Genomic DNA, 26,616 nt, shown 5'->3' with positions numbered 1-26,616 from the left:
GGGATACAAGATGATCAATTGATGGAGTCTCAAAATGATGAACTCTTATAGGAGGTGAAACACTCCTCAATGGCAAGCTGACAAATGAGTTCACTCCCTCTATTTTGAGTTCTCTTCAAGACTTCCTCTTTGCTTTTTCTCTTGTACCTGCCTCCAGAGTGTAGCAAGGGGTCCAGCAGAGTATAATATGGTGTGGGTTTTTCCCTTCCACCCCTCTCCCCACCCTCACAAACACTAGTTAATGGTCACTTGCTTTTTTTGCCATTTTGAACACAAACCAGAGATCTGAAAGTAGGTTTTCCCAGCCCAAGACATGACAGCAGAAGCATACCAATGGGTATTTTCCTGTTCACATGAATCACTGCCTGAAACCTTTCTATAAGAGCCATCATCCAGCTCTCACAATCCATCTCTAAATGAGGGATGATCTCTTTCCCCCCTAGCTACCACAGAGTCTAACCAGTTCCCAATGAGCAATAGGTAGTTGCAATGTACTATGCTTGCAGGGCCCTGACCATTTTGGGGGGTCATTTTTCTCAACTGGCAGATTGTACAATCTTTCAACTACTTGATATGGGGTACATTTTCTTGCATAAGCACAGCCAGCCAGGAACCTTAACTTCTACACTTGCCATAGGGTTGTGGAACAAGTATTTCTCCAGTTATGGCTTCCTTGCCAGGAACCATTTTGATGAAGGTTGAGACTTGGAGAGCAAGCTACTCAAGGCAGTATTCACTTGAGTAGGAATCATTAAGTCTAAAGCTGCACCTTACTTGCCGTCCTTAAAAAAAACACACACTCTGAGTATGGTAATCACTACCAAAGAAGATGGAATGAGTACCTGAGGTCTGAGCAGAAGACACAGTAGAAGACAAGTGGGGCATTTTTAGTGCATGAGTGTAAGCAAGACTGGTCCTACCAACTTTTTTTCACATCCTCCCTATCCTGATGTTTGGATAAGAGCCACTTTTACCTGCTAACTTGTACTCTGAAGTCTTAGAAGACTTGAGGATGGAGAAGACGTGGCAGCTCACGACCTGTATACTGTGGTTATCTGAAATGAATATGGCAGCAAGAAAGAAGTGCTATTTTCAGTTTGAAAAACAAATTTCTCATATTCATGAACAGAAGTTCTCATTTTGCTGCAGACAAGTTAATTGCAAAATTTACTGTCACCACTAGATATTTCCGGAGCTCAGGATATGCCCACAGGGCCCCTCTTGGGGTTCCATACAGTGCTGGGCCTGCTCGCACTCCCCCTGTTTGTCTGTCTTGCTTTGAACATTTGTCAACTTAGTGCTCTGGGCACATCACCAGCTCTCTGTAGCATATACAGACCTTCTTCTTTTATTGTAAACACAAAGTATTTTCATATTTATATTTGTTCATGGCCATTGGTATGTAAAATACTTTAAAAGAACATTAGAAACCATTGAAAGTCTCTCCCTTTTTAGAAAATCATTAACTGTAGATTTGTTCATGTATATTACACACACACACACACATACACACACTCACATATTTATGAAGAAATTCTCAGTTGTTACTAATTCATTCTGATTCATCTGAAATTTACAAAGGCCTTTTTAGGTCCTCAAGTGCTTCCTAACAAATGTTCTTATTTACACTTCCTCACAACCCCTAGGGGCTTAGTAGGACAGGGATTGTCATCCCAGGAAATTGTTTATTATCGTATAGCTAATAAGTGACATGAGTAGGATTTAGACTCAGGTCTCCTTTTACAATTTGTCTCTTTTTTCTGTGATTTCTCAGGAAAACTTATACAAGGTGGGAAGGTATGGAGATAAATAGATTTATTATTTTAAAAAATTTTATTGATATATTTTATTTATATATCATCATTATTTCTGATATATCCTTTCCCTTCCCTCCCCATCCCATCTCTTAGAATAAGTCTTCTTAACAAAGTTCAAAACTAGATTGTTTTCCTTTATAATCCTATGTCTTTTATTTTCTGCATCTAAAAACCTTATCCTGAGAAGAGGATCCATAGATCCCACCAGATACTGCCCAAAAGGAAACAGGACACCAAAAAAAAGTGTTAAAAAACTCTTGCCTTATATACAAAATTGGCATTTTTTTAAAGAGGTGGGGCAAAAAAAATTCAGTCAAATTAGCCAAGCCATGAGCAAAGTATGATGGTATAATATGATGTTCCATACCCATCCCCCTAGCCTCTACCCCCTCCTTCAGCAAAGAAGGGAGAAATCAATTTTTGAAGGTATAGGTTGATATAGACCGACAAACTCCACCATGATTTGCTCCATGTGTTCACCTCACTTTAAGCTAGCCCAATGTATCTAAATTCATATAAAAGATCAATTGTGATTCCATAACAAAAAGAATCACCAGCTACAGTTTATATGAAACCCAGAAGAAATAGAGGTGTTATGCACAGTGTGGCATATATATTCTAGACCAGCATTTCCCATTTACTTTCTCATTCAACCATAAACTTTTCTGTGTGATAACACAGTTATATATTCTCATTATTACCACCTTGGAAATAGATACTAAAGCAACAGGCTTATTGCAAATCAGGGTTCAAATCACTAAGGCCCCTCCCAGCTCGAAATCTTGTGAGGTAAGAAAAGTGGATGGGTTAGCATACTATCACTTTAGTCTGAAGAAAGAAGGCTAACTCAGCTATGCTGTTTAAAATATGAATTGGATCCCTCATGCAAAATGGACAATACATGAAGGGGCCTCTCCTTTATGGGAAATGTTGCTGTGTGCTACAGAGCAAACACATTCCAATTCCAAAAGGGAAGAGCAGCTCCACCTCTCTAAGGCATTAGATGACTATGGGCTGATGCTGGCCCAACATTGACAGGGTCTCCTTCATTAAACTGGGATTTTTTTTAAAGCAGCTACTGGGAACACAAATGCCTAAGCATTCGAAACCATGGGTGTTGTGAGTTCTAAGAAATTCATCTTGTCTCTGGTCTCCCTCTAGGCTAATATCAAAGCATGCACATTGAAGCAGCATGGCTGGGCCTTGTTAAGTCGCACCCCAATGCTATTTAGTGAGCTTCTTTCCAGATGTGTTTGCTGCTGGGTTTCTTCTTTTCATTAATTGGAGTTTGTTACCAGGCACCACTTAAGCAATGGAGGATTGGATTTCCCAAGGACAAGGGCCCCAAAGGGATCAGAGCGGAAAGGCAAAAGCAGAGGAGTTGAATCGAAGGTAAAACTAACTGTTTGAGAAGGGGTGAAAATGAGTTCTCAGTCATTGTAAATTTCCGTTTGTATGTGATCAACAGCCTTTCCTAACAGGAGGACAGCAGTTCCCCTGAATGCCGTGAACACTTTTAATATTAGCTGGGGAAATTATACCTTCCCTGTTGCAATTCCCTTGGCTCCTCCATGCTTTCAGGGACAAAACCCCATCTCTTGGCTTGCTTTTCTTCTTCACTGAATCACATGTTTGAGACTATGTCTACAGATACATTCGGTTTTAATTAAAACACATTTGAAAAGATGCTTTTACAGTTGAAAAACTGTTTGCTGAAAATAAATAGGGTCAAGGAGGGTTTATATGACTCCATCGATCCAGAGTAAGTCACTATAGGGCAGAGAGGAGCGTTCCCTAAACGTTTCCCAACTTTTTTGAAGTTGATATTCTTGTGTCAGTATCAGAGACCAATCCTAGGCTGACTGATCAGTAACCCAATTCAGTGTAGTATTTGCGATATCCTATAAACTACTTTTTTTTGTTCTAAGTTTTTTTTTGAGTGGGGGGGAGAGAAGGATCTTAATCCAAATGCATATGTGTCAGTAGCATCTGTCAAGATCCTACAGCTTCTGGCATAGTCACACACTAGAGAATAAGGAGGAGTTCAAAGGCGCTTTCAAGGATGCAACCATTGATGACAAAGGGTCAATGCTGCCTCAGCCTTCTTCTGGTGCATGCGGTGGCTAAGTCCTCCTACACTTTGTAGTATAAATCCCACTATGCACATTCTTCCCAAGGATACACACAAGATGGAAATGAGTCAATTAGTAAACATTCACGAAGTGCTTATCCTGGGCCAGGTATTGTGCTAAGTATTGGGAATACAAAAACAAAAGTGAGTATCTCTTCCCTCAAGTAACTTACAGTATAATGGGGTGACAAGTGTATATATAATATATATGTGAGCAAGTTTTGGGGGGAAGCACTAGTAACTGGAGGCAACAGGAAAAGCTTCAGGTAGTTGATAAAGCTTGAGCTAAGTCTTGAAGGAAGCCTGATCTTCTAAGAGTTAGCTGGGAGGAGAAGGAACATTTCCAGTCATGAGAGCCACTGCACAGGTACAGATTGTGTATGCAGCAGCAAATGGGCCAGGGTGATTGAATCAAAGAGCATATGAAGGGGAGTAATATGTACGAATACTGGAAAAGTAGGAATGGGGCGGGTTGTAAAGAAGTTTATCCTAGAGGTAATAGGAAACCATAGGAATTTATTGAGTAGGAGCAGGTATGGGACAGGGTCATATCTAGGCTTTAGGAATATCCCTTTGGCAGCTATATGAAGATATATTGGAGGAGGGGAGACCTTAAGTTGGGAGACCAAATGGGAGGCTATTCCAATAGTTTAGGTAAGAGGTGACTAGGGCCTAAATTAAGGTGGTAGTGAAGTGATTGGAGATTAAGGGGTATGTTGGAGAGGTAGAAATGACAAGATGGGGCAGCTGATTGGATATGGAGTGAGTGAGAGTAAGGCGTCAAGGAGGATGCAGAGGTCTTGTTCCTATGGCACCCTTGACAGGAAAGCTTGGAAAAAGGAAAGGTTTGAGAGGAAAGGTAATGAGTTTTTGTTTGGGAGATGTTGAGTTTGAGCTACCTGTTGGAAATCCACTTCAGAGCTGATGAGGTTACCAGTGAGAGTAGAGAATTAAGAGAAGGGGGCCCCAGATAAAGCTAGGGGAATACCCACAGTGAAGGGGCAGATATGGATGGAGAATCAGCAAAGGAGACTGAGAAGGAATAGTCAGACAGGCAGGAGGAGAACCAGGAGAGAACAGTGTCATGAAAACCTAGAGAGGACAGAGAATCCAGGAGGAAAAGGTGGCCAACCAGATGCTACAGAGGGGTCAAAGATGAGAATCAAACACAGGCCATTAGATTTTGCAACTGAGAAATCATTGGTGATTTTGGAGAGAACACTTTCAGTTGAATGATGAGACCAGAAGTCAGATTTGGGAAGGTTTGGAGGAGAGTGACTGGAGAGGAAACGAGTTTAGACAGCATTTTCAAGGAGTTTTCCTGGGAAAGTAAGGATCGCACAGGAAAAATGACAGAGCTTCACACAGACGTGCACAGTGCCACAGAGTCAGTTCACCTTACTCCCCTCCTCTTCCTTCCATTAGGTCAGTCAACTCTGTAGCATCAGAGCCTGTTTAGAAACACTAGCCAAGTAGCCTGAGCTAGTCCTGCTTTTATAAGCTTACTACAGGCAGCCTCCAAGGGAGAGAGAGTTTGGGACTGTCTCTCAAGCTATTTGGTGACAGCTGCTGCCTTCCTGATTGTGCTAAGAGTCCTTTCCCTAGAGGAAGGGGATACTAAGACCTGTCTATGTCTTTTCCTTTTCCCTGAAAAAGAGTCCATGGCTGGGCTTTATCACTCATACCTGGTGGCCAACTGGCTCCCTCTGGCAAGGGCACAGACATCGTTCCCCTTTAGTTCACACGATCATAGATCTAGAGCAACAAGAGACCTTAGGGATCATCTCACCCAACCCCTCATTTTGCTGATGGGGAAACTGAGGCCCAGAGAGTTTAAATGACTTGCCCAAGGCCACAAGTTAATAAGTAGCAGAGCTGGGATTCACACTCAGGTCCTTTGACCCCCAAACTCAGCACTCTTTTCACTTCATTTCATTTCTTTTTCAGTGTTGCCTACAACACTGCCTCCCGCTATAATAATCCAATTATCTTGAGCAAATCACTTCCTCTCCTATCTCCCTGGACTTTGGTTTCCTTCTCTCTAAAATGAGGTCATCTAGTTCAACCATGTCAAGTTTATCACTTCTTTTCTGGTGGTATGGTATATGATGCTGTAAGGAGGACTTGAGAAAGGAAATTCTAAAGGATTATATGCCACACTACTAGGTGAAAAGTGATAAATTTGTCTTCAGCCAGGTGGATTCAAACAGTGGATTGAACTGCCTTTCACTGACCAACAGGTCAATTGGAAGAATTGCTCTGAAAGCCCTGGAGATTTCCCCAATACAAGGAGACAGGAGAAAAGAGGGGTGATCTACCACCTAAAGTTCACATAGCCCTTTCAGGTTCTCTAGCACTTTTCCTACTAGTCTTTCATGTGCCCCTCATCACAGCTCCTGGGACCAAGCCTTATCATCTGAAAAACTCACCCATGACACAGGTGGTATGTGAACCCAGATCTCCTAGCTTCCAGCTCTACATATAGATCAGTCATCTCATAAAATTGGTAATATCTGCAATTAACATGGAAATGCTCAGTGACCCCAAACCAGCTGAACCATATTTTCCCAGGCCCATATGCTCCACTGAAAGGGAAGCTTATGGGTATTAGAAGTGGCTCAGGACCTCTATGAAAAGGCTGCAAATAAGCATAAGGATCTCAGCTCACAGGTGGAATAATCCCTTCTAGTGGAAGAAGTATGAGCAGAAGGTTCAAAAAGACAACTACTGTGGGATAAATGGAAGAGTAGTTCTATAAACTGAGAGAAGTCAAGGACAGGGAGAAGGGAGGGGCAGAGAAAGATGGAAACATGGGTCAGGCCTGGGTCATCCTTTCCCACGGGGACCCAGTCATCTCCTTGGACAGTTCTAATTTTCTTTTTACTTAAGGTTAAAGCCTGCGCTTCTCCTGAAAGACATCTGATCAACATTCCCAGATAAAATATTTTATGGCCTAGATGAATTCCCCCTCCACAAAAATGTGGTTTTGCTCTTTAGGTTTTTTGTTGCTGTTATGAAGATGGTCAATCAAAAAGAAGCATTTGGTCAAACGTGACATTACTGTCATCCTCACGTATGGTAAGGTTTGCAGATTCAACTTTCAAGAAAGACATTCTTGAAAACAGAACTGAATCTACAACTAGGTATCCTCCCACCTGATGGCACCAGGCGCCTTTTTTGCATTATCCTAACTCAAAGGCTTAAGCTAGAGATTATGCACTGTGATTTCATCAAGGTGGGGTGCTGCAGACGCCACCAGCACTGCAACTTGGCATCTTGAGAGTTGCCTGGAGTTACTCATTGAGGGTCATGTGACCGGTATGTGTCAGAGGTGCCACTTTTATCCAGATCTCTCTTGACTCCAAGGCCAATTCTCCATCCATGATGCCATGCTGCCTCTCAAGCCAGAGATAGTCAATTCAAGTTGACACGCATTTATTAAGCACCAACTGCGTGCCAGGTACAGGGGATGCAAGTCCAAAAATGAAACCCTTCCAGCCCCCGAGGAGCTTTCAATCCACTTGGAACAAACATCACATAAATTTATCAGCATACTTTTTGGCTCCTCTCCCCCTCCCCAAATAAAACTGTTTTAAAAACCCAAAGTATCAAATACTAGATAGCATAGTAGAGCATTTTATAGAGGAATTTTTTTAGAGGAAACCTTTTTTTTTTAAATACTCCAGTACTCTTTTGACGATCTTCAGCTCTCAGCAATCATAACTTAGTCTAATCTCTTCTTACCAGACTTTTATTAAACTTGACCAATTTAACTCACTCTGAATCCTGCCTTGGAACTAAATCCCCTTCTGGGACTGATAGCATTTTCCAGGACTTCAAACTAGTTTGGCCTCAAAAGCTCCCCTGGGCACCTTTTCTTAGTTTGCCAGTAATGTCATCTCACAACAGCCACAGGTGGTCTGTTTAGCCTGCTTAGACTTAAGGAAGTACCTTAGTTTACCTTTCTGGAATTCTGTATCATTTACAATGCCTGTGTCATGTTCCCTCTGACACTGCTGTGTCCTTAAACTATGTAAAGCACATAGAGTGTATTCCTGGCCCCTCCCATCAGGTATTTATTTGAACCTTACAAATTGTCTGTGATGCCAGTCCATCTAGGAATCAGTTTAGGGCCACATTGTTGTTACTATCTCCTCAAGTCTTCTTCCTCTGATGCTTCATCATGATGCAGAAGCAACCACTCCTCAAAGGCCCTGGAAAGGTTTCACACGTGGGCCTGGTTGACAGAGCACAGCAATTCACAAAGTCACAATGGGGTTGAGGAATCTGCAGGAGGGGTACATGAGCTATTGAAGTCATGGCCCCTTGAGCATGCTCAATTCCCTTTTGCCGATGATTAGTATGATGTTAATATTATTATAACAGTAGCTTGTCTGGGGCTTTAAAGCTTGGAGAGTGCTTTGTATTCATTAACTCATTTGAACTGCACAGAACTGTGAGGTAGAAGTTACTGGGATGAGAAGCAAATCAGTCAATTGGTTTGTCACAGCAAGTGCTCAGTGGCCTTGTAGTGTTGTCCACATGAAGGTCATTACTATTCTCTCAAGTCACACCTCCAACGTGTACTGACTGAAGAATCCTAGACAAGTCACTTAACTTCTCAGGATGTTAGGCAACTCTCCAAGACTAGAAATTGCAGAGAATATCCCAACTTGCATTGGTAGAGGGAGTTTCCTAATTAGGGAGATCCCTATAAGCACTACTGCCCCCAAGTCACTATTGCCTAACCAGCCAACCCCTTTCTACAGCAACCACTACAGAGAACATTTGTCTATGGCAGAGCAGAATGAGTAAGGATACATGATTTTAAAACAGGGAATCACAGTGATGGCTTTGCAATAGCTCAGGGTCATGGAATCATAGAACTTGAGCTGGGAAGAACCTCAGAGGTCCCTAGCTCAACCCCCTCTCTGTACACTGAGGCCCAGGGAGGGGAAGAGACTTGCCCAAGGTGACACAAAAGATCCTAGATTTCGAGCTAGCAGAGACTTTGGAGGCCACCCCTCATTTTACAGAGAAGGAAACTGAGACCCAGGGAGGGGAAGGGACTTGACAGATAGGATCCTAGGTCTAGAGCTAGAAGGGACCTTTAGAGGTCAGCTAGGTCCACCAACTCATTCTACACGTAGAAAATTGATACCCAGAGAAGTTAAGTGACTTGCTTGAGGTCACACACATAGTCAGCAGCAAAGCTGGGATTTGGACCCACTCACTCCAAATCCATTGCTCTTTTCACTCTATTTCCTCCTATGGCTCCATTTATCTCAAGGTACTTTATGAAATCCCTAAAGGCATTCATTACTGATTTTAGTTTTCTTTTGTTTTCTTTCATTTTTTAAAAAGAAGACATGCCTAGGGGCACGTTAGGTGTGGGTATTCATCATGAAATGAAATAGCATTAGGACAACTCAACACAGTGCCCCCCACCGAGAGTTGGAGCCAAGTACAAAAACTTGTACAAATTCTCCGTTGTCTCTATCCTGGATTCTTCCTCTTCCTTCCCTACCCTGCTCCCCCAAGACTTCTTTTTCTCTAAGTCAATTTCAGCGCTGCATGTTCAGGCTGCAGAATTGGTACATGCCTTTTCCCCACTGTTAGCTCTGCTAAATGCAAATGCATGCTCTAAGGACTTGATGCTCCCCAGCCAGAGGGCTAGAGAGTCTCTCACTGCATGCAGCTCCAGGTTCTGAGGGTAGGTCAAATCACAGATGCTGAAAGCTTATATTCCTCTAGCTGTGTGCATCCCAAGCTGGGAGGACTACCTCCTTCTGACTATCACCTCCTAACCAAAACGGGTCTTGCTTTGAATCCTAGATTGCAAGTGCTAAAAACAAGTCGTCCAAAAGCATCTCCTCCTCCACCTCATCATTCACCTCAGTTTTCGATCCCAAACTTCTCCAGGTCACACCTTCTTCCAGCCCTTCAAGACGCATCTTTGGCTCCTGTAAGTATGCCTGCTATGATCTCAGATGTATTACAGCCTTTGTGGTTTGGGCATAGGTGAGGAGAGAGAAGCAGCGAGCTGGCCATACCTGTGATTTCATAGGTGTAGGTGTAGACTCGGTTCCGATCAATACTTCCTCTGTAACTTAGAAATGAAGAGGTATCTGGGGTCCCAAAGAGTTAGTTAAATGATTTATTCAGGTTCACATAGTGTCAGAAGTTGGACTTGAATCGTGATCTCCAGACTCCAAGACTACAAACTCTACCCCATTGCTTCTCACTGTAGCCATTCATTATTAAACATACTACACAGTAACAGCAATATTGTGACGATTATAACCATGAACAACTGTGAAAATTCGATCAAAATGATGATCTAAGACAATTCCAAAGGATCCTTGATGAAAAAATGCAATCCATCTCCAAAGAGAGACCTGGTAAATGAGCTCTTGAATGCAAATTGAAACATGTTTTGGTTTTTTTTTTTTAGCTTTTTCATTTTTTTTCACAACATGGCTAATGTGGAAATGTGTTTTTCATGACTTCATATGTGGAATGGGTGTCATATTTCTTGTCTTTCTGGTGGGGGAGGAGTGGAGGGAGAAAGGGAATGTGGAACTGAAAACAAAATTTACAAAACTATTAAACATACCATAACATTCTCCAGGTGTGGTGGTATGTAAGGGAATTAAGGAATCTTAATTTTCAAGTGATGTATGAAATTAGGCTGGTGTGTGTGTGTGTGTGTGTGTGTGTGTGTGTTTTCTGATGGGATAGAGGTGGGGGGGCACAGAGATACATGATACCAAACATCTGTCCCATAACAGAAAAACTCAGTTTTAAGCCTGAATTTTTCCATTTTCATTCAGGTAAACTTCTTAATGACAGGGACATAATTTCATTTTTATCTCTGTATTCCCCCAATCTAGTACAAGGCCTAGCTTAGGGTAAGTGCTGAAGGAATGAAGGCTTGTCCATTGATTGATTGATGGGCCATGGCATTGCTTGTGGCTAAGGATGGGCATTGCACAATGATCGCAGTATATTAAAATAGCTTCTTCTTGACTTCTCCTCTATGGTCCCTGAACTTTGACTTCATCATTCTCCATGCTTGGAAAGGACTCTTGTCCTCTTACCTTAACCCCCAAACACACATTTCCACCTGTTGCAGTCCTCATTTTCCCTCCCCTACTGCCCTCCTGGCCCAGCTCAAGTGTCACCTCTTCCTCATTGCCTTCCCTGATACCACCCTCCCCACCCCCTGCCCCACATGATCTCTCTCCATACTCACTATATTCTGATGTGTACTTGTTTTCTTTTCACTCATCTAGGGTATAGCCTGTGTCATTTGTACATACAGCTAGGTCCTGATTAGTGCAAATAATTTGTCCCCTGAAATTTGCTATGGTACTTGGTTCCAGCCCAGTAGAAATATTAAATGCAAATTCAAATAATGGGTATTGATCCCTATTAACTTGATAGAAATGAATTAGTCTTTGTCTGGATGGATGATCAATACCTTTGACAGCTTCTTCCTCTTCCTTTTTTCTATCAGGTGAAGAGAAATATGAATTTCGTGGGAAGTCAAGGAAAGCCTCAGTTGTCAACGTCAATCCCATCAACGCCCGCCCACAGAGTGACAGCCCTGAAATCCGCAAGTACAAAAAGAAGTTCAGCTCGGAGGTGCTCTGTGCAGCTTTGTGGGGTGAGCTGGTCCTCTTTGAGCTTGTCCAAATAGAGTCCCTCCCTTTATAAAGGGCTCCATCCGTGTGGAAATTACGCAACGAGGTCATTTGTTCCTAATTGTCTCTGTCAGTCAAAAACATTTGTTGACAAAGACCAAGGCAGCCAGAAATTATCGTCTAAATAGATAATTGGATGTCTGATGACTTTCAGTCACCTAAGTACTCATTTAGAAATATATATTTTTACTTTGTTTTTACATCTCCATCATTTCTGAGTATATCCATAAAGGATAAAAAAGAAAGGTAGGGAGTAAACAATCCAGTATATACAATATGGCACATCACTAGGTCCCCACCTCTACAAGGAAGAGATAGAGAGCTTCATTTTGTCAACTCTTCTCTAGGGCCAAGCTCCATCATTATAGTAATAACAGCATCCACGTTCCTTTCTTGATGTTCTTTCTGTTTACATTGCTGTAGTTTTTGTATACATTGTTTTCCTGACTTTGCTTACTCTGTATCATTTCATATAAATTTTCCTATACTTCTCTTTGTTCTTCATCTTCATCAATTCTTAGGGGCACTGTGATATACTGTTACATTCTCGGGCCAAAATGCATTTAGCCATTTCCCAACTGAAGGGCATCAGTTTTCATTTTTATAACTTCAAACCAAAAAGATACACCTCTGTGTATATAAATAGTAAAAAAAATCAACCCATTCTCCCCATTCACCCATCCATGCCCCTATTCCCCTAATTTCCTAATCATGCCATTAATCCAGACTTGAAAAAATGTCAGGCAAGAATGGCAGAGTGAGCTAGAGAAAGCTGCTCTTGTCTCCATGGCTAGGAAGAGCCAGCTGGCATCTGATGACTGCTGCTCAGAACAGAATCATCATTTCTTCTGTGATCTCAAGTGACCAATGCAAGAACAGTGGAGTAGGGAGGGGAGATAAGACAAATCATCATTTTCCTAACCCCAACTATTCCCCTTTGCACTGGATTCTCCCATGTTGTCTGCTGTCTCCCTAAGTTCAGACCAGTGCCACATACTCCTTTTCTGCCTATTTCTTGGCCTTCAGATTTATTTAACTATGGAACCCTAGTTTGATTATCACTCAGCTTGCTGATTCTCTCCATTCACAACTTGCACCATAGCCTCTTTCCCTGGGCCCGGGTAATTGTCTCCTAATCACCAACACTGGGGATTTCCCAATATTGTCTCAATGCTTCTCCACCAAGGCTCATCCCTGCCTCCTCCTTGTTTTACTTACAGGTGATAAAAGTATGCTTATCTCCATCTTGCAGATGAGAAAACTGAGTCATAGAGATCAAGTGACTTAAATCACTTGCTTAAGGTTGTGCACCTACTTGAAAGTGTATCTGGCCTCAATAGTTAGTCTTCTAACTCCAAATCCAGTGTCACTTTTCAATTTTAATCTACTTTGTCAATCCAGTTTCTATTACACCTCTCAAAATAATGTCATTTTAACCACTTTATTTTCATTTTGATATTTTTATCTTGCCTTTAGAGGGTAAATAGAAGTATCAACAGAACTTGTTGATATGTCAGTTTGGAGCCTAAAGAAATGTTAGTGGGAAACTGATTTCATAGGCCCTTAGTACTAGGATGTTATTGTAGCTTAGTATTAGTTCTTTTTTAAATGAAGAAATATTCTAAAAGTACAAAAGCCATTAGCTGACAGATTTTGATAGAGTATCAGAAGATATCATAACTTCTCCTTCTGAGTCTAAATGATTTCCAGTAAAAAAATGTTCAAATGTATTTTCAGAGGCATGTCAGTAACTTCTATAATTTTTCATAGATTCTATGGTCAGTTACAAAGAAGTGTGATGGACAATTTCCAAAAACCTACCTGCTCAGCTGACACAGTAGATGAGCACACTAGAGTCAGGAAGAAATGAGTTCAAATCCACCCTCAGTCATTTACTAGTTGTATGACCCTGGGCAAGTCAATTAACCTCTGTCTGCCCAGTTACCTCATCTAAAAAAATTAGGGTAATAATAGCATCTACCTTGCAGGTTTGTTATGAGGATAATATGAGATAATGTTTATAAAGTATTCTGCAAACCTGAAAATAAATGCTAGTTATCATCATCATCATCATCATCATCATCATCATCATCATCATCATCATCATCACAGAACTTAGAGCAGTGTCAAAGTCTCTGCATTTTGTACTTCTCACTCTTCAAGGCTTGCCAAGCTTAGACTGGGAGAGGTGGTGGTCTCGAGGCAACAGGTTCCCCACCCCTGACCTATACACTTTGAAAAACCTACCTATTCTTGTTCCTCCCTGTATCTGACACTTCCCATCACCAGCTAGCATTTGACTGATTTATTCTGTGAAGTTTCGATTCAGTCAAAGGGCTGCACTCGAGGACCTAGAAGGCCACATGTGACCTCGAGACCATAGGTTTCCCACCTCAGATAGGTGTTTGAAGAAATAAGGACTTTGGTTAATCAATGTTTGATGAACCAGTAAAAATTTGCTAAAGGCCTATGGTTGGGAAACACTGAATGAAATAAAAAACCCATCATGCAAGGGTATCAGTAAACAGGAATGGCAAGAAAAAGTCCAGTGTCAAGACAATATGATGAGGCAGCGTGAGCTAACTAAGTATATTGTTTTCTATGTACAGGTGTCAATCTGCTGGTAGGAACCGAGAGAGGGCTGTGGCTACTGGACCGAAGCGGCCAGGGAAGAGTTTACTCTCTGATAAGGAGACGTCGATTCCAGCAAATCGATGTTCTGGAAGGGCTCAATGTGCTGATCACCATTTCAGGTTTGTTCATGATCCAGAAGGGACCCTATCTTGCCTTCCTCAGCAATTCCAGTACTTCCCTCAGTGCCTCACACATAGTAAGAGCTTTGTAAATGCATGTTTGTTGATGGATTAATTAATTGCCAAATCAGAGGAGTTATTACACCCATAAATTAGGTTGTGAATTGTGTTAAAAACAAACCATCTTTCAGATAGTAAAACAACATTTTTGAAAAACACTATTTAAGCTTAGCCTTTATCAGCTTCCATGCTTACCTGAGTGCCTGAATTCCTATTTAAATTGTCTTTACAGTGTTGTTCTTGTTTTTTATTTGGATTCAGAACTTTAGGTCATAGAATTCTAAACTGAGAGCTAGAAGGCCCCTCAGAGGCCATGTAGGCCAAGTCTTTCATTTTACAGAGGGGGAACTGATTCCCAAAGAGGTCTTTCCCAAAGATCAGAGCATCAGAGGTAGGCTTTGAATCCTGATCTATTAAGTCCAGAACCTCTTCCCACTGTACCAAATAGAGTGCTTGTCCTCTTTTCCTCTTCCATGTTTCCCCCCACCTCAACCCTCTACATCAAGACAAGGTAGACAGTGCCAAGCAACCAGACAGATAGTCTTCTCACTGTGTCCTTTCCTTGTCGTGGAACTACATACCTACTCATCTTGAAATCTGCCCTTTCCCATGACAGTAGATGACCTAGCTTCTCAATGCCCAAAGCCTCTACTGTCACAAACCCTCCAGTGCCTAGGACAGCTGGTGCAGAAACAATGATTGAAAACTGCCCAAAGTGCCCTGAGGTTGGACCATGGGGAAGGACCATGATGTAATAGAGAGCACTCTGCATTTGGAGTCAGGAAGATCTGAGTTCAGATCCTGTCTCAGATACTAGCTGTGTGACCCTAAGGTCTCACCTCTCTGGACCTCAGTTTCCTCATCTGTAAAATCAGAGTTGGGATCATTGACTCTAATGATCCTTTACAGTTCTAGATCTATGATCCCATAATCCCTGAGGAATGGGATATGGGTAGGAAGAGGGGGTAGACATCAAGCTATCATGAGCAAAGGAATGCAAGCTTCTGAGAAGTAAGATCTGGTACCTTTGTTTTTGAATGTATGTGGTCATGGTGATGATACTTAGTTGATGCATGGTACCCTGGTAGACTATTAACATTGACTCTAGAGATCTAACAAAATGAGAAGGAAAAAAAAATACACAGAATAGACTTGCTTTTGTAAAAATTATTCTAATTATATTCATTATTGAAAAGTATTTACCAGTTCAATTGCCATGCAGACCAATCATGATTAAAAGCATCATTAAATATATGTCAGATTAACTTGGTTGTAATTTTTATTTGATCTGAACAGATGCTCATTCTTCTTAGTTTGTTGTTCATATGAAAGGTTGTAAGCTCATAATGCAAAACCAAAAAAAAAATAAAATAAAATAGAGGAACCATTGCCTTTTGTTCTACACTACTTCTAACATATTGGAAAACATCTGGATATTTTGGACATTTCATTCTGTATGGTTGCATTTTTAAACTTTTTGTCCAGATGTCTGCAGATGTGTAGACACAGGCCAACTGTGACCATAGACACGTTCAGAAGACAAAATGAGAGCAGATAGCAAGAGGATGAATACAAGTGCAGAATATGCCTTTAAGAGAAGTGGCAGCAATGCTAAACTCAAAATCATCTGCAGCTAGTGAAGAAAGCTACAGGCAGAAGAAGGGATTGGGATCATTTAGCTTTATGGGGGAAGATCAAAGGTAGGATAAGACATGTATTTCAAGTACATGGGACAATGCTAGTTGATGATAAAGAGAAAGCATTGCTGCTCAACTCTTATTCAGCTTCTGTTTTCTCTGCCAAGAAAAAAATGACCTTTGCACTGGAATTGATGGAGGTGATACCCAAGTTAAATAAGGAGATAGTAACCAAGCCTCTAGCTGTCTTGGATGAATTCAAGTCATCTGACCCATATGAACTACATTCCTGGGTACTGAAAGAACTGGCAATGTGATGGCTGAGCTGCTGTCAGGGATATATGAAAGACCATTAAAAAAACAACTTGTGCAGAGCAGCAGGTGTCTGACAAGATTGCAGAGGGGCAAAATGTCCCTATTTTCAAAAAAACGGAAGGAAATAGAGTCTGTAAACTACAGGCCAATGAGTTTGACTTCAGTTCCTGGCAAAATTCTAGGAAGTTATTAAAAAGATGGCTGGTGGACTTCTAGGAATAAGTGATCAGAAGGAGCGTGACTTCAGCAAGAACACGGTGTGCTGGATTAGCCTTATTTCCTTTTCTCATGGGGAATGTTGTGGATACAGCTCACCTGGAATTTAGCAAAAGATTTACTTAAGTCCCTTCATGCTATTAATGTGACAAAGATGGAATTATATGGGATAGATGGTTTGAGGTCAGAGGTCTTCAGTGAAGTGCCTCAGGGATTTGTGCTTGGCCCTGTATTATTCTGTTATTAGCAATGACTTGGCATGCTTAGCAAATTTGCAGGTAACACAACGCTGGGCGGAGTCACTAACATACCTGAAAGAATATGAAAAGATCTTGACATGTAAGAATATTGGGTCAAATTGTTTAAAATGAAATATAATAACATATCAACATAAAGTCTTATCTTGGGTTCAAAGAGCACTTCATCTGTGAAAGGGCTGGGCATTTTAGTGACCTCTACGGTCAATATAAGTCAGTAGTGTGATGGAAGCCAAGAAAGCTAGTGCAATTTTGATCTCCATTGAGAGAGGGCTAGTGTCCAGGATGAGGGAGGTGCTGCTTGTACTGTACTTTGCAGACTGCATCTGGAATCTTGTTTTTGGTTGAAGGTGCAATGTTTTAAGAAGGACGCTGAGAAGCTGGTGAGGCTCCAGAGGAGGAGAGTCAGGGTAGGGAAGGGCCCAAGGTCACGTCATATGAAGATTGGTTGAAGGAACTGAGCATACTAAGCCTAGAGAAGAGAATACTGAGGGGTGCCATGCTAGCCGTGTTCAAATTCTGGAAGGCCTCTCATATGGAAGAGGAATTAGCCTTGTTTTCCTTGGCCCCAAAGGGCAGAACTTGGAGCAATGGGGGGAAGCTGCAAAGGGGCCCAGGGAGGCTGGATGTCAGGAAGAACTTCCTTACCATGAGAACAGTCCAAGAGTGGAATCGAAAGCCATGCTGTGGTTCAAAAGCCGACAGTTTAGTTTGGCCACATGAGAAGAGGCTGAGGGTGGGTGTAGCCATCAGAAACCTGACACTCCATCCTGACTCCTCTGGAAATATGTTCCAGATTGATCCCAGAAGTGAGACCTTCAAGGTTGGCTACAGAAATGTTCCTAACATCTGCCTTGAAAGGGAGGGGAGAGGGGAGAGAGATCAAAGCAAAAACAAACTAGAGGTCACCATATTACCACAGTTTCCATGTAGAGCCTAAGGAATCGCCTAAAGACCTCCAGTGAGGAGGAAGCCACTACCTCCCAAGATAGCCCACCTCCCTTTTGGACAGCTTAGCCTCCAGGCATAAGAACAGCATATTTTTAGAGTTCTTGCCTACCTCAATTGCAAGAGTCTGAAAATAGAGGAAAGACAGGGCAGGGAGGTGGAGGATGGTGTTTAATAAACAGAAAATGGACCTCTAGTAAAGTCTTTACTGTGACTTGGAAGTGACCCTGAGTTCTCTAAGGTTGCGTCAGTTCAACTTGGCCTGGAAAGATTTCAAGTTAAGGTCCAGGGGTGGACTATATGTCTTAAGGACCAGTTTAATAATAATAGCTAACATTTACCTGGTGCTTTAAGGTTTGCAAAATAAAACAACCCTGGGAGGTAGACACTATTATCGTCTCCATTTTACAAATAAGGAAACTGAGGCTTAGAGATTATTATTTACTCTGGGTCACACATCTAGTAAATAGCTGAGGTGAGAGCCAAACACAGGTTTTCCTGACTCAGAGTTCAACTCACTACGTGAAGCTCCCTTAATCTAGCCAAGTTCAGACAGTCATATTCTCAAGTTAGCCACAGGACAATGCATGTTTTGGTCAGAGCCACTTTGTGAAACCAACTCTGAGAGCAGTTGCAATCTGTATCAGTGTAGATAGATAGAGATGGCCCATACAGAGGAAGTCAGAGACCCTGAAGTCCTGAAGTTCTCTCCTTTGAATTCCATGGGTCTTAAATACTCATTTAACTTCAGATCATCCAGTCAGTCAGTTAGCACCTACATGCCTACTCTATGCTAAACACTGTGTCTGGTGACTCTGGAGAAGAGAGTGAGGCTGATGACTTGGCACCCCTCTGCCTCACTTAAATCCACTTCACATGCAGGTCAAGACATCACCCTCTCTACATCATTGGTCCTCTTTGAGAACAAAGGATGGACAATAGCAACAGCTTGGTACTGGGGATATTTTGCTAACTATGCAAAATATTAATCTTCACCCCTTTCTTTATCAAAGACAGGAGATGGTTCCATCCTTCCCTCATTAAGTGAACATTTATTAACCAATTATCCTGTTCAAGGAATAGAGATAGAAACTAGAGCTGTGGTTGCATTAGTATAGGGAACTTCCAGGTGAGGAAACTACCTTTACTAATGCAGGATGGCACCTTCTCTATAATTTATCATCATAGAGAGTTATGTAGAGCATTGAAAGATTAAATGACTTGCCTTAGGCCAGACCTCTAATTTCACTGTATTGAGAACTCTAAAGTGGAAACACCTTCCATTCTTCTGTACTTTATAGTACTTTTAGAGGCTTACTTGGGGGCACTGAGAGGTTAAGGACTTATAATAACTTTCACTTTCTCTCTCACCTCTTCAATTCATGTTACATACTTCCTCCAGAGGAATAGGGACAAGGACCGGGCCTGAGATTTCACTAGGAGAAGTCATTCCATCTACTAATACACAGAAACATTTGCTTTGAAACTTCTAGTCTCGAGAGTGGCCTGAAGCACAAAGAAGGGAAATGACTTTCCTAGGGTAACACAGCCAGTATATGTCAGAAGCAGATCTTGAACCCAGGTCTTTCACACTTATAGGCTGACTATCTATCAATCACAGCAGGCCATTCTGTTTGCAAGGCAGGGTAAAAAAGAAACAATCTCTTCACTCTAGGAGTTTACATTCTATTGGATACAACACGATCCTTTGTCTTCATAGGCCTTAGAGTCTAACAGGGAGAAAAGACACAGAGAAGTCCTACTATTATATTTTTATATAATAAATGTGTTTGAGGGGTTGGGAACAAAGGATTGGGGGCATTTCAGATAGAAGGTCTTACCCATTGTGTGGCTTCTTAAAGGAAGTAGCATTTGATTTGTTTTAAAGGGTATCTGGGAATTTTAAAGGTTAAAGGGGAAGAGTGAGAGGAAGAGTATTCCAAGCCTAGGGCCTGGAGTCAGAAGAGAACAGTTGTATGGAATACTGTGAATGAATGAAAAAGGAGATGAGAAGACACATTGTCTTACTTTTGTGCATTTCCATGTTCATCAGGAAAGAAGAATAAGCTGCGAGTGTATTATTTGTCCTGGCTGAGAAACAAGATTTTGCGTAATGACCCTGAGATGAGAAAGAAGCAAGGTTGGATCTCTGTGGGAGACTTGGAAGGCTGTGTGCAATACAAAGTTGGTAAGACTCTCCCCTCTTGACTTTCATTTCCTTTGGTGTCATTAGTCATCAGGGAAATGGTCAGTGAGGAGAGGAAACTTGAAATATAAGAGGAGATGAGACTCCAAATCCTTTAGAAATTTTATGTCATACCCCTAACTCCATCAACCCCATTCTGGTCAACTCAAATGATAAGGAATTCCAGTTCACTTTGGATTCCCCCTTGTCCTGCCCTTCTTCCCTCGTTTCCAATCCTTTAATAATTTAATAATCAAGTCTGCCCTGCCTCCTCCCAGAGCCAAAGCCCTATCCGGCCAAAACTCTTGGAAATACTCTCAGGGAGACCTAGTTCTACCACTTACTGTGTGACCTGGAGGAAATCATGTGACCTCTTGAGCCTCAATTCAAAAGTGGGATTATATTGTTATTGTTCCCTACTAGAGTTGTTGGAAAGCTCCACTGAGGTTCTTTTGCATAAGAAGGCGGGAGCTACGTATGTTAGCTCACCATTATCTGCTTCTTTGTATCAGTAAAAAAAGAAAAAAAGTTTGTAGGTAAATAGTGCTTCAACGTTTACCAACTTTTCTCAATAGTCTTGGCCCATTGCAATATTCCTCCTATTTTACAGATGAGGAAACTGAGAGATACTTACTCAGGGTCACACAGCTTGTAAATATATGAATTAGGGATTCAGCTCAACTCAAATATTTATTAAACATCTGCTACATCTAACATAGTGTGCAAGACACAAAGACAAAATTGAAATAGCCCTGCTCTCAAGGAGCTTAGATTTGACTGGGAAGAGACATTATGTATACAAATAAGGAAATACTAGGTAATTTAAGTGAGGGAGGACCAAGTCCCTAAAACTTGAGGGAATCAAGGAAGGTTTCACAAGGGTGGTAGGACTTGCCCTGGACTTTGAAGGAAGAAAATACTCATATACACTGTGGATGAGGAAGGGCTTCTTGAAGAAAATGGCATTTGTTTTAAATATTCTGAAAGATGGAGGTGATCAGAAAGTACATTTCAGGCATAGGGAACAACTTAGTAGAACACTAGAGACTGGAGATGGAGCATTAGGTGGAAGAAATGGCTGATAGACTAGTTTGGCTAGAATGGCAACTTTAAATTTGAACCCTACTATGCTGGTTCCAAGTCTAGCACTCTTTCCACAATACTTCATGCATAGTCCAGAGCAGCATTTAGTACATTAAAGTAGAAATAGGGACTTAGAACATGGAATAGCAAAGTTGGGAGGAACCCGAGAGTAGAAGTTCTTCACTTCTGGCAAACTACAGACACCTTTCCAGATTCATGTTTTTAAACATACAAAATAAAATACATCATGTTACAAAAGAAGCCAATTCTGTTAAAACAAAGATGTAATTTTTCCCATCTAAATTTGTAGACCCCCTCTGAAACCATTCAGTCTGGGGTTCCTAGATGAAGAACTCCTTCCTTAGAGCTTTGCTATCAAAATCAAATAGGAATAGGGGCCACTGAATTGTACATGAGGATACCTGTGGGCCACAGATTGATTTAGTTTTAAAATGTAATAGTATCTCTGTTTTATTGTATTTTATTAAATATTTCCCAATCACACTCAAATCTGCTTCCAGCTGCATGAAGTATTGTAGTTGGAACATGTTTGACACCTCTGCCTTAGAGCATGGAAAGAATATAGAATAACAGAGCAGAGAGTAGTACCTTTGCCAATTTGATTTCTATTTCTCTTACTATTAGTGAACTGAAGCATTTTTCTTTTCTCGCAGTTATCGTTATATTTGTTTTTTAATAATTAATTTGTTTTCAGTTTTCAACAATCGCTTTCCATAAGTTTTAAAGTTTTCTCCTCCTCCCTTCACACTCCCTCCCAGAGATGGCATGCAATCTTATATGGGCTCTATACATATATTCTTATTAAACACATTTTCACATTAGTCATGGAACCAAAGCATTTTTCAGATTGGCTGTTGGTAGCTTTCATTTCTTGTTTTCAAAGCTTCCTGTTGACCATTGATCCATAGGGGAATGGCTCTTGTTCTTCTACCTTTGTATTAATTTTATAAATCAGTAATATTCCCCAGATTTTCTTTCCACTGTACTCTTTTGCCTCCAGGCCTAAAACTTTGGAGTCATCTTTGATGTTTCCCTTGCCTTTGCCCTCCATATCTAACCAGTCACCAAATCTTTTCATTTCTTCCTTGTAAATGTCTCTTGGAGTTTCATCCTTTCTCTCTGTACCCATTGCTACTATCCTGCTCCATAAATTCAAACCTACTTTACTGCCTCTGGTTTCTCTGCCTCCAGGGGGGCACTCAGTCTCTACTGTACAAAAATGCCAGATATCTATGGAGCTCAAGAGGCAAGCAGTGTAGAAAGTGGCTGCTGACGTACCTAAATGGATAACTGTTTTCTTATGTTCTCTCAGTGGTCCAAAATGGCTAGCTGGCTGTTTCTCAATAGCTCTTCCTCTGTCCAGTGAGCAGAACAGATCCAGGCTGGCCTAAGCTGTCCATTTGAGGCAATAGCAATGCTAAGGGCATTGATCCCATCTCCCCTGACCCATCTATCTGCATTTACATTGAGCTGTGTCTACACAGACAGTCTGAAGGGGGAGAAATGAAGCAATGAACCAGATAATTTAGGCAAACATCACCTCTTTTCTCCTAATGAGTGTAGCTGCTACCCAAACATCCCTTTCAAGGTTTATGAACCCAGAAAGTTAAAGAGAACAAACCAGAAGTTATCGTAGCTGAGCTGCCCCCCTATATGTTTAGAGGTTCTGTAATTTCAATTGAATTTTAACATATTTATTGAGCCCCCTTTTATATCCAAGGCCCTGTTCTAGGCACTGGGGATACAGAGACAAAGGTGAAATAGCGGGGCTCTCAAGGCTTACATGGTGAAGTGGGGGAGGGGAGATCCATACTATGCATGAGTAATTAAATACAAAGTGTTTACAAAGTCATACAGAGCTTCTTTCCACTTCTGTGAATTCAGCAGTGAAGGAGGGTATTTGATCCTTGGAGCAAAAAGGCAACAGTTGCTGTCAGTAACCTAGTGAGGGCACCACTGCCCCCCTCAGAGCCTAGGCTTCCAGACCTGTATTTCTAAACTGGCCCTCACAGCACAGAACTGAGTTGTCAAGAGAGCCAGATGAGACCTCTGTATAGGTAGCAGGGCCAAAAGAACACAGCCATGGAAAGCCAGGTCATCTGGGTGGCTTTCCTGTGTGTAACTACTGTTTGTGTTTCCCATAATTACGTGTATCCCTGAGGGAAGCCTTGTCTTCCTCCGGGAGTTACTAGAGATCCCAAGGTACAGTATGCAAGGTACAGTATACAAGGACTGGTGTATTGACAAGTCACCAAGCTATATCCATAGCTATATCTTTGACAACTCCATCAGAGCCCTCTCCTGTTCTCCTGGAGGTAACCTGTAATGACACCAACTGTCATGCAAATCTGAGCAAGTGGCTCACATCTATATAGATTTCTGTAAGGTTTATAAAGCACTCTCCTCATGACCCTGTGAGGTAGGTCTTATAGGCATTATTGCCCCATATTACAGGTGAGGAAACCAAAGCCCAGAGAAGCAAATGTGACTTGGCCAGGATCAAAAAACAAATAAATGTCAGAGTCAGGGTCCCCAGGCCTCCAGACTCCAGGTCCAATATTCTCTCTCTAATGCCATATCTGCATTATAGATGGATGACCACCAACAAATTCATCCCTGGGTGGGGGGGCCAAGGGAGAGAGAAGACAGGGAGACAGACACTCCCAGGTGCAACTTGTTTTGATTAAGGCAAGAGCAAAGACCTAAACCTCCCAGGGCTATAGTAAACCCACTTCTTTCCTTGTGACTCCCCACAGATAGAAATACCACCCAAGTTGTCCCTGAATTTCTGGGGAACTGTAGAAGATTGATTTTACAATTAATAATGGGCAAGGAGGCTCCTTCCGAGATGTTTAAGGGGCCAGAAATAGCTGATGTCCGCAGATTCCTCAGGCCCCCAAACTAGGCCATCTTCCATAGCTTGGCAGAAGCTCAGCCCTTCCTTAGCCACTTTTCCTTTTGCTAGGAATGCTTTTTCTTCTTCCTCACTTATTTTAAAGAAATTCTTGTGCTTTTTTTCAATAAAAGCTCCCAATTCTCTTTTCTCCCTCCAAAAAGGAAAAAAATAATGATCTTGATTACAAATGGGGCAGGGAAAAGTTCTTTGACAGCATCAGCCAAAAATGATGGAGTGTTTGGAGTGGAGAGGCTGAGCTGCTATTTGGATGAGCCCCTGTATTCTGACTTTGTCCTCTTTTACTGTAAAGAGAGGCTTGCCCTGAACATTTTCATTAAAGGATGGTTCACCTGAGTGGATGACATGCGCAATCAACATTTTTCAGCTGAGGCCTAGTCTTGACAACTTCCTTCCACAGACAGAACATGCATATGGCTTGCTTACTTGTCAGTTGCAATCTTGTCTGGTTTGATTTGCTTTCAGTATGGCTGCTAATTTGGGTTGACAGTTCTGGTTGGCATCATGCTTGAAGTCCTGACATCCACAGTACTGAGCTTGTCCTCAGAGCCCTCTCTCTTCCTACTTGTTCATGCTTTTGTAGCTGGGTTTCCCAAATGACACCAGAGAGATTCTGATTGGAATGAAGGCATCGAAGAGCTTGTGGTGACAGATATGCTTTGATATGAGCCCAGGTCTCATTGTTCTCCCCTCAGCGTATCTCGATTGATATGTAACTTCCCTCTTTGAATTGGTGAACTACACAAGTTAGGCCTGTGTGACGGGGGAAACAGGCTGTCCTCCGTCTTGGTTCTCCTCCAACATGCTACAGAGCTGAGCTCTCCAGTACGTGATACACTGCAAACCAAGTGCTAAAACTCTGCTGTCAAATTGACATAGAGTGATTTCTTGGCAAGCAAGCTGGCATGAGGACATGTTTGAACTTCAAAAATATTGCGCCATTGTTATTCATTTCAGAGACAGGACTGAAATACTTCAACAGGAATCCCTATCAGTCAATAATGGGATCAGATTCCTACTCTTAAATGAAAACTTGATCATTTTCCTCTGTCTACCTCCTTCCCTCCCCTCCCCTCTGCCCCAACTGTCCTTCATCTAACTGTACCAGCAAGTGAATGGCAGGCCAGTTGTCTGGCTTACATGGGCCTAATCTGAGAAAAGTGGTTGAACATTCTCCTTTTCACTACTCATGTATTTCTCATTTAGCCTAGCTTCCAGATTTTGGTTATTAAGAGGTTGATATATACTCTGAATTATTCAGGCTTCTTTCTCCTTCTTAATGCCTAGAACTTTCTGTAAGGTACCACATGGATTTTACTTATGTGTCAGGGTGTTAGAGTGGATTAGGCTCTGGACTTGGGAATTAAGAAGACCAGGGTTCAAATATCACCTTGTTAGCTGTGTGACCCTGGACCCCTGTGTTGACCCAGATGGGTCTCAGTTTTCTCACCTATACAATGAAGGGGATAAACTAGATGACCACTAAGGTGCACTCCAGCTCCAAGCCTATGATCCCCTGCCTCTGTGACAAGCCCTTCTCAATCTACTTTGCTAGATCATCATCCAACTGCTACTTCTTTGTCTGGGTTTACTCTATCCTGGACCTTCTTCTCTTTTCATGCTATACAATGAAAGTTATGTTGACTCAGTGAGCTATTGCTACCTGACCTGCTTGTCAGAATTGGGGGTGTCTGCCTCTTTTTGCATTACCTGCTCTTTGTCACTTACCCCTACCCAGAAATTGTCAAGTACTTTGATACCTTGGGGAAGAACTAAGATTCAAAGGCCCAACCTCTTTTGCTGAATTGTCGTTATCTCATTAAGGAAGTTACCAAGAAAAGCTGGCCCTGCCTTGAAGCCATCAGAGATCAGCCCGTCAACCCAGCAGGGCTACCTTGACATACTTATAATGAGCTCCTTTTAATTCTCTTTGTCCTGGGTTTTGCCTTGTTAATCAGGGTAAAAACCCAAACAAATAATTTTCCTTTCAACACTATCTCTTGGTGATCTCATTAGCTAACCATGGGTTCAGTTATCATCTCTGTATGGATGATTCTAAAATGTATTTATCCAACCCTAATTTCTCTCCTGAACTCTAGCCAACCATCACCAATTGCCAGTGGGATATTACCTCCCCAATATACTCTAGGCACCTCAAACTTAACATGTGCAAAACAGAACTCATTCTCTCCCCACTACTCCTACCCTACCTCTGCTCCAGATAACCTGTTTGTGGTGAGGTTACTATCATCTTTTCAGAAACTTAAGTTCACAACCTCAGAATCATGCATGATTCTTCTTCTCCCTCCCCTCAGCTCCCTATCTAATTGATTGCCAAAAGTCTATCGAGCCTACCTCTATAACTTGTATATTTGCCCCCTTTCCTCCCTCACAGCTTTCATAGTAGTTAATTCTTTTATTTGCTCTCAACTGGACTATTGCAATAGCCTCTTACTTTATCTGCTTGGTTTCAACCTCTCCCTTCTCCACTGGATCCCTCACACAGCTTCCAAAATAATTTTCCTTAAACACAAGCGTGACCGTGCCATTCTGCCATTCAAAACATTTTAGTC

The 26,616-nt window shown here is 41.7% G+C and overlaps 1 protein-coding gene across 3 annotated transcripts in view; it reads left to right on the top strand.

Moving 5' to 3' along the window:
* LOC140515640 (mitogen-activated protein kinase kinase kinase kinase 4-like) overlaps positions 1-26,616 on the top strand; it is a 238,508-nt gene that overhangs the window by 188,239 nt on the left and 23,653 nt on the right. For all 3 annotated transcript variants that reach the window (XM_072626441.1, XM_072626440.1, XM_072626439.1), the window contains 5 exons: positions 3,116-3,209; positions 9,784-9,913; positions 11,468-11,617; positions 14,264-14,407; positions 19,894-20,028. In XM_072626441.1, the coding sequence (XP_072482542.1) occupies positions 3,116-3,209; positions 9,784-9,913; positions 11,468-11,617; positions 14,264-14,407; positions 19,894-20,028 (653 nt within the window). The remainder of the gene's footprint in view (positions 1-3,115; positions 3,210-9,783; positions 9,914-11,467; positions 11,618-14,263; positions 14,408-19,893; positions 20,029-26,616) is intronic.

Source organism: Notamacropus eugenii, chromosome X (assembly GCF_028372415.1).
Source record: "Notamacropus eugenii isolate mMacEug1 chromosome X, mMacEug1.pri_v2, whole genome shotgun sequence".
Taxonomy (NCBI): Eukaryota; Metazoa; Chordata; class Mammalia; order Diprotodontia; family Macropodidae; genus Notamacropus; species Notamacropus eugenii.
Note: the sequence above shows the minus strand (reverse complement) of the source record. Positions and strands in the feature narration are given on the sequence as shown.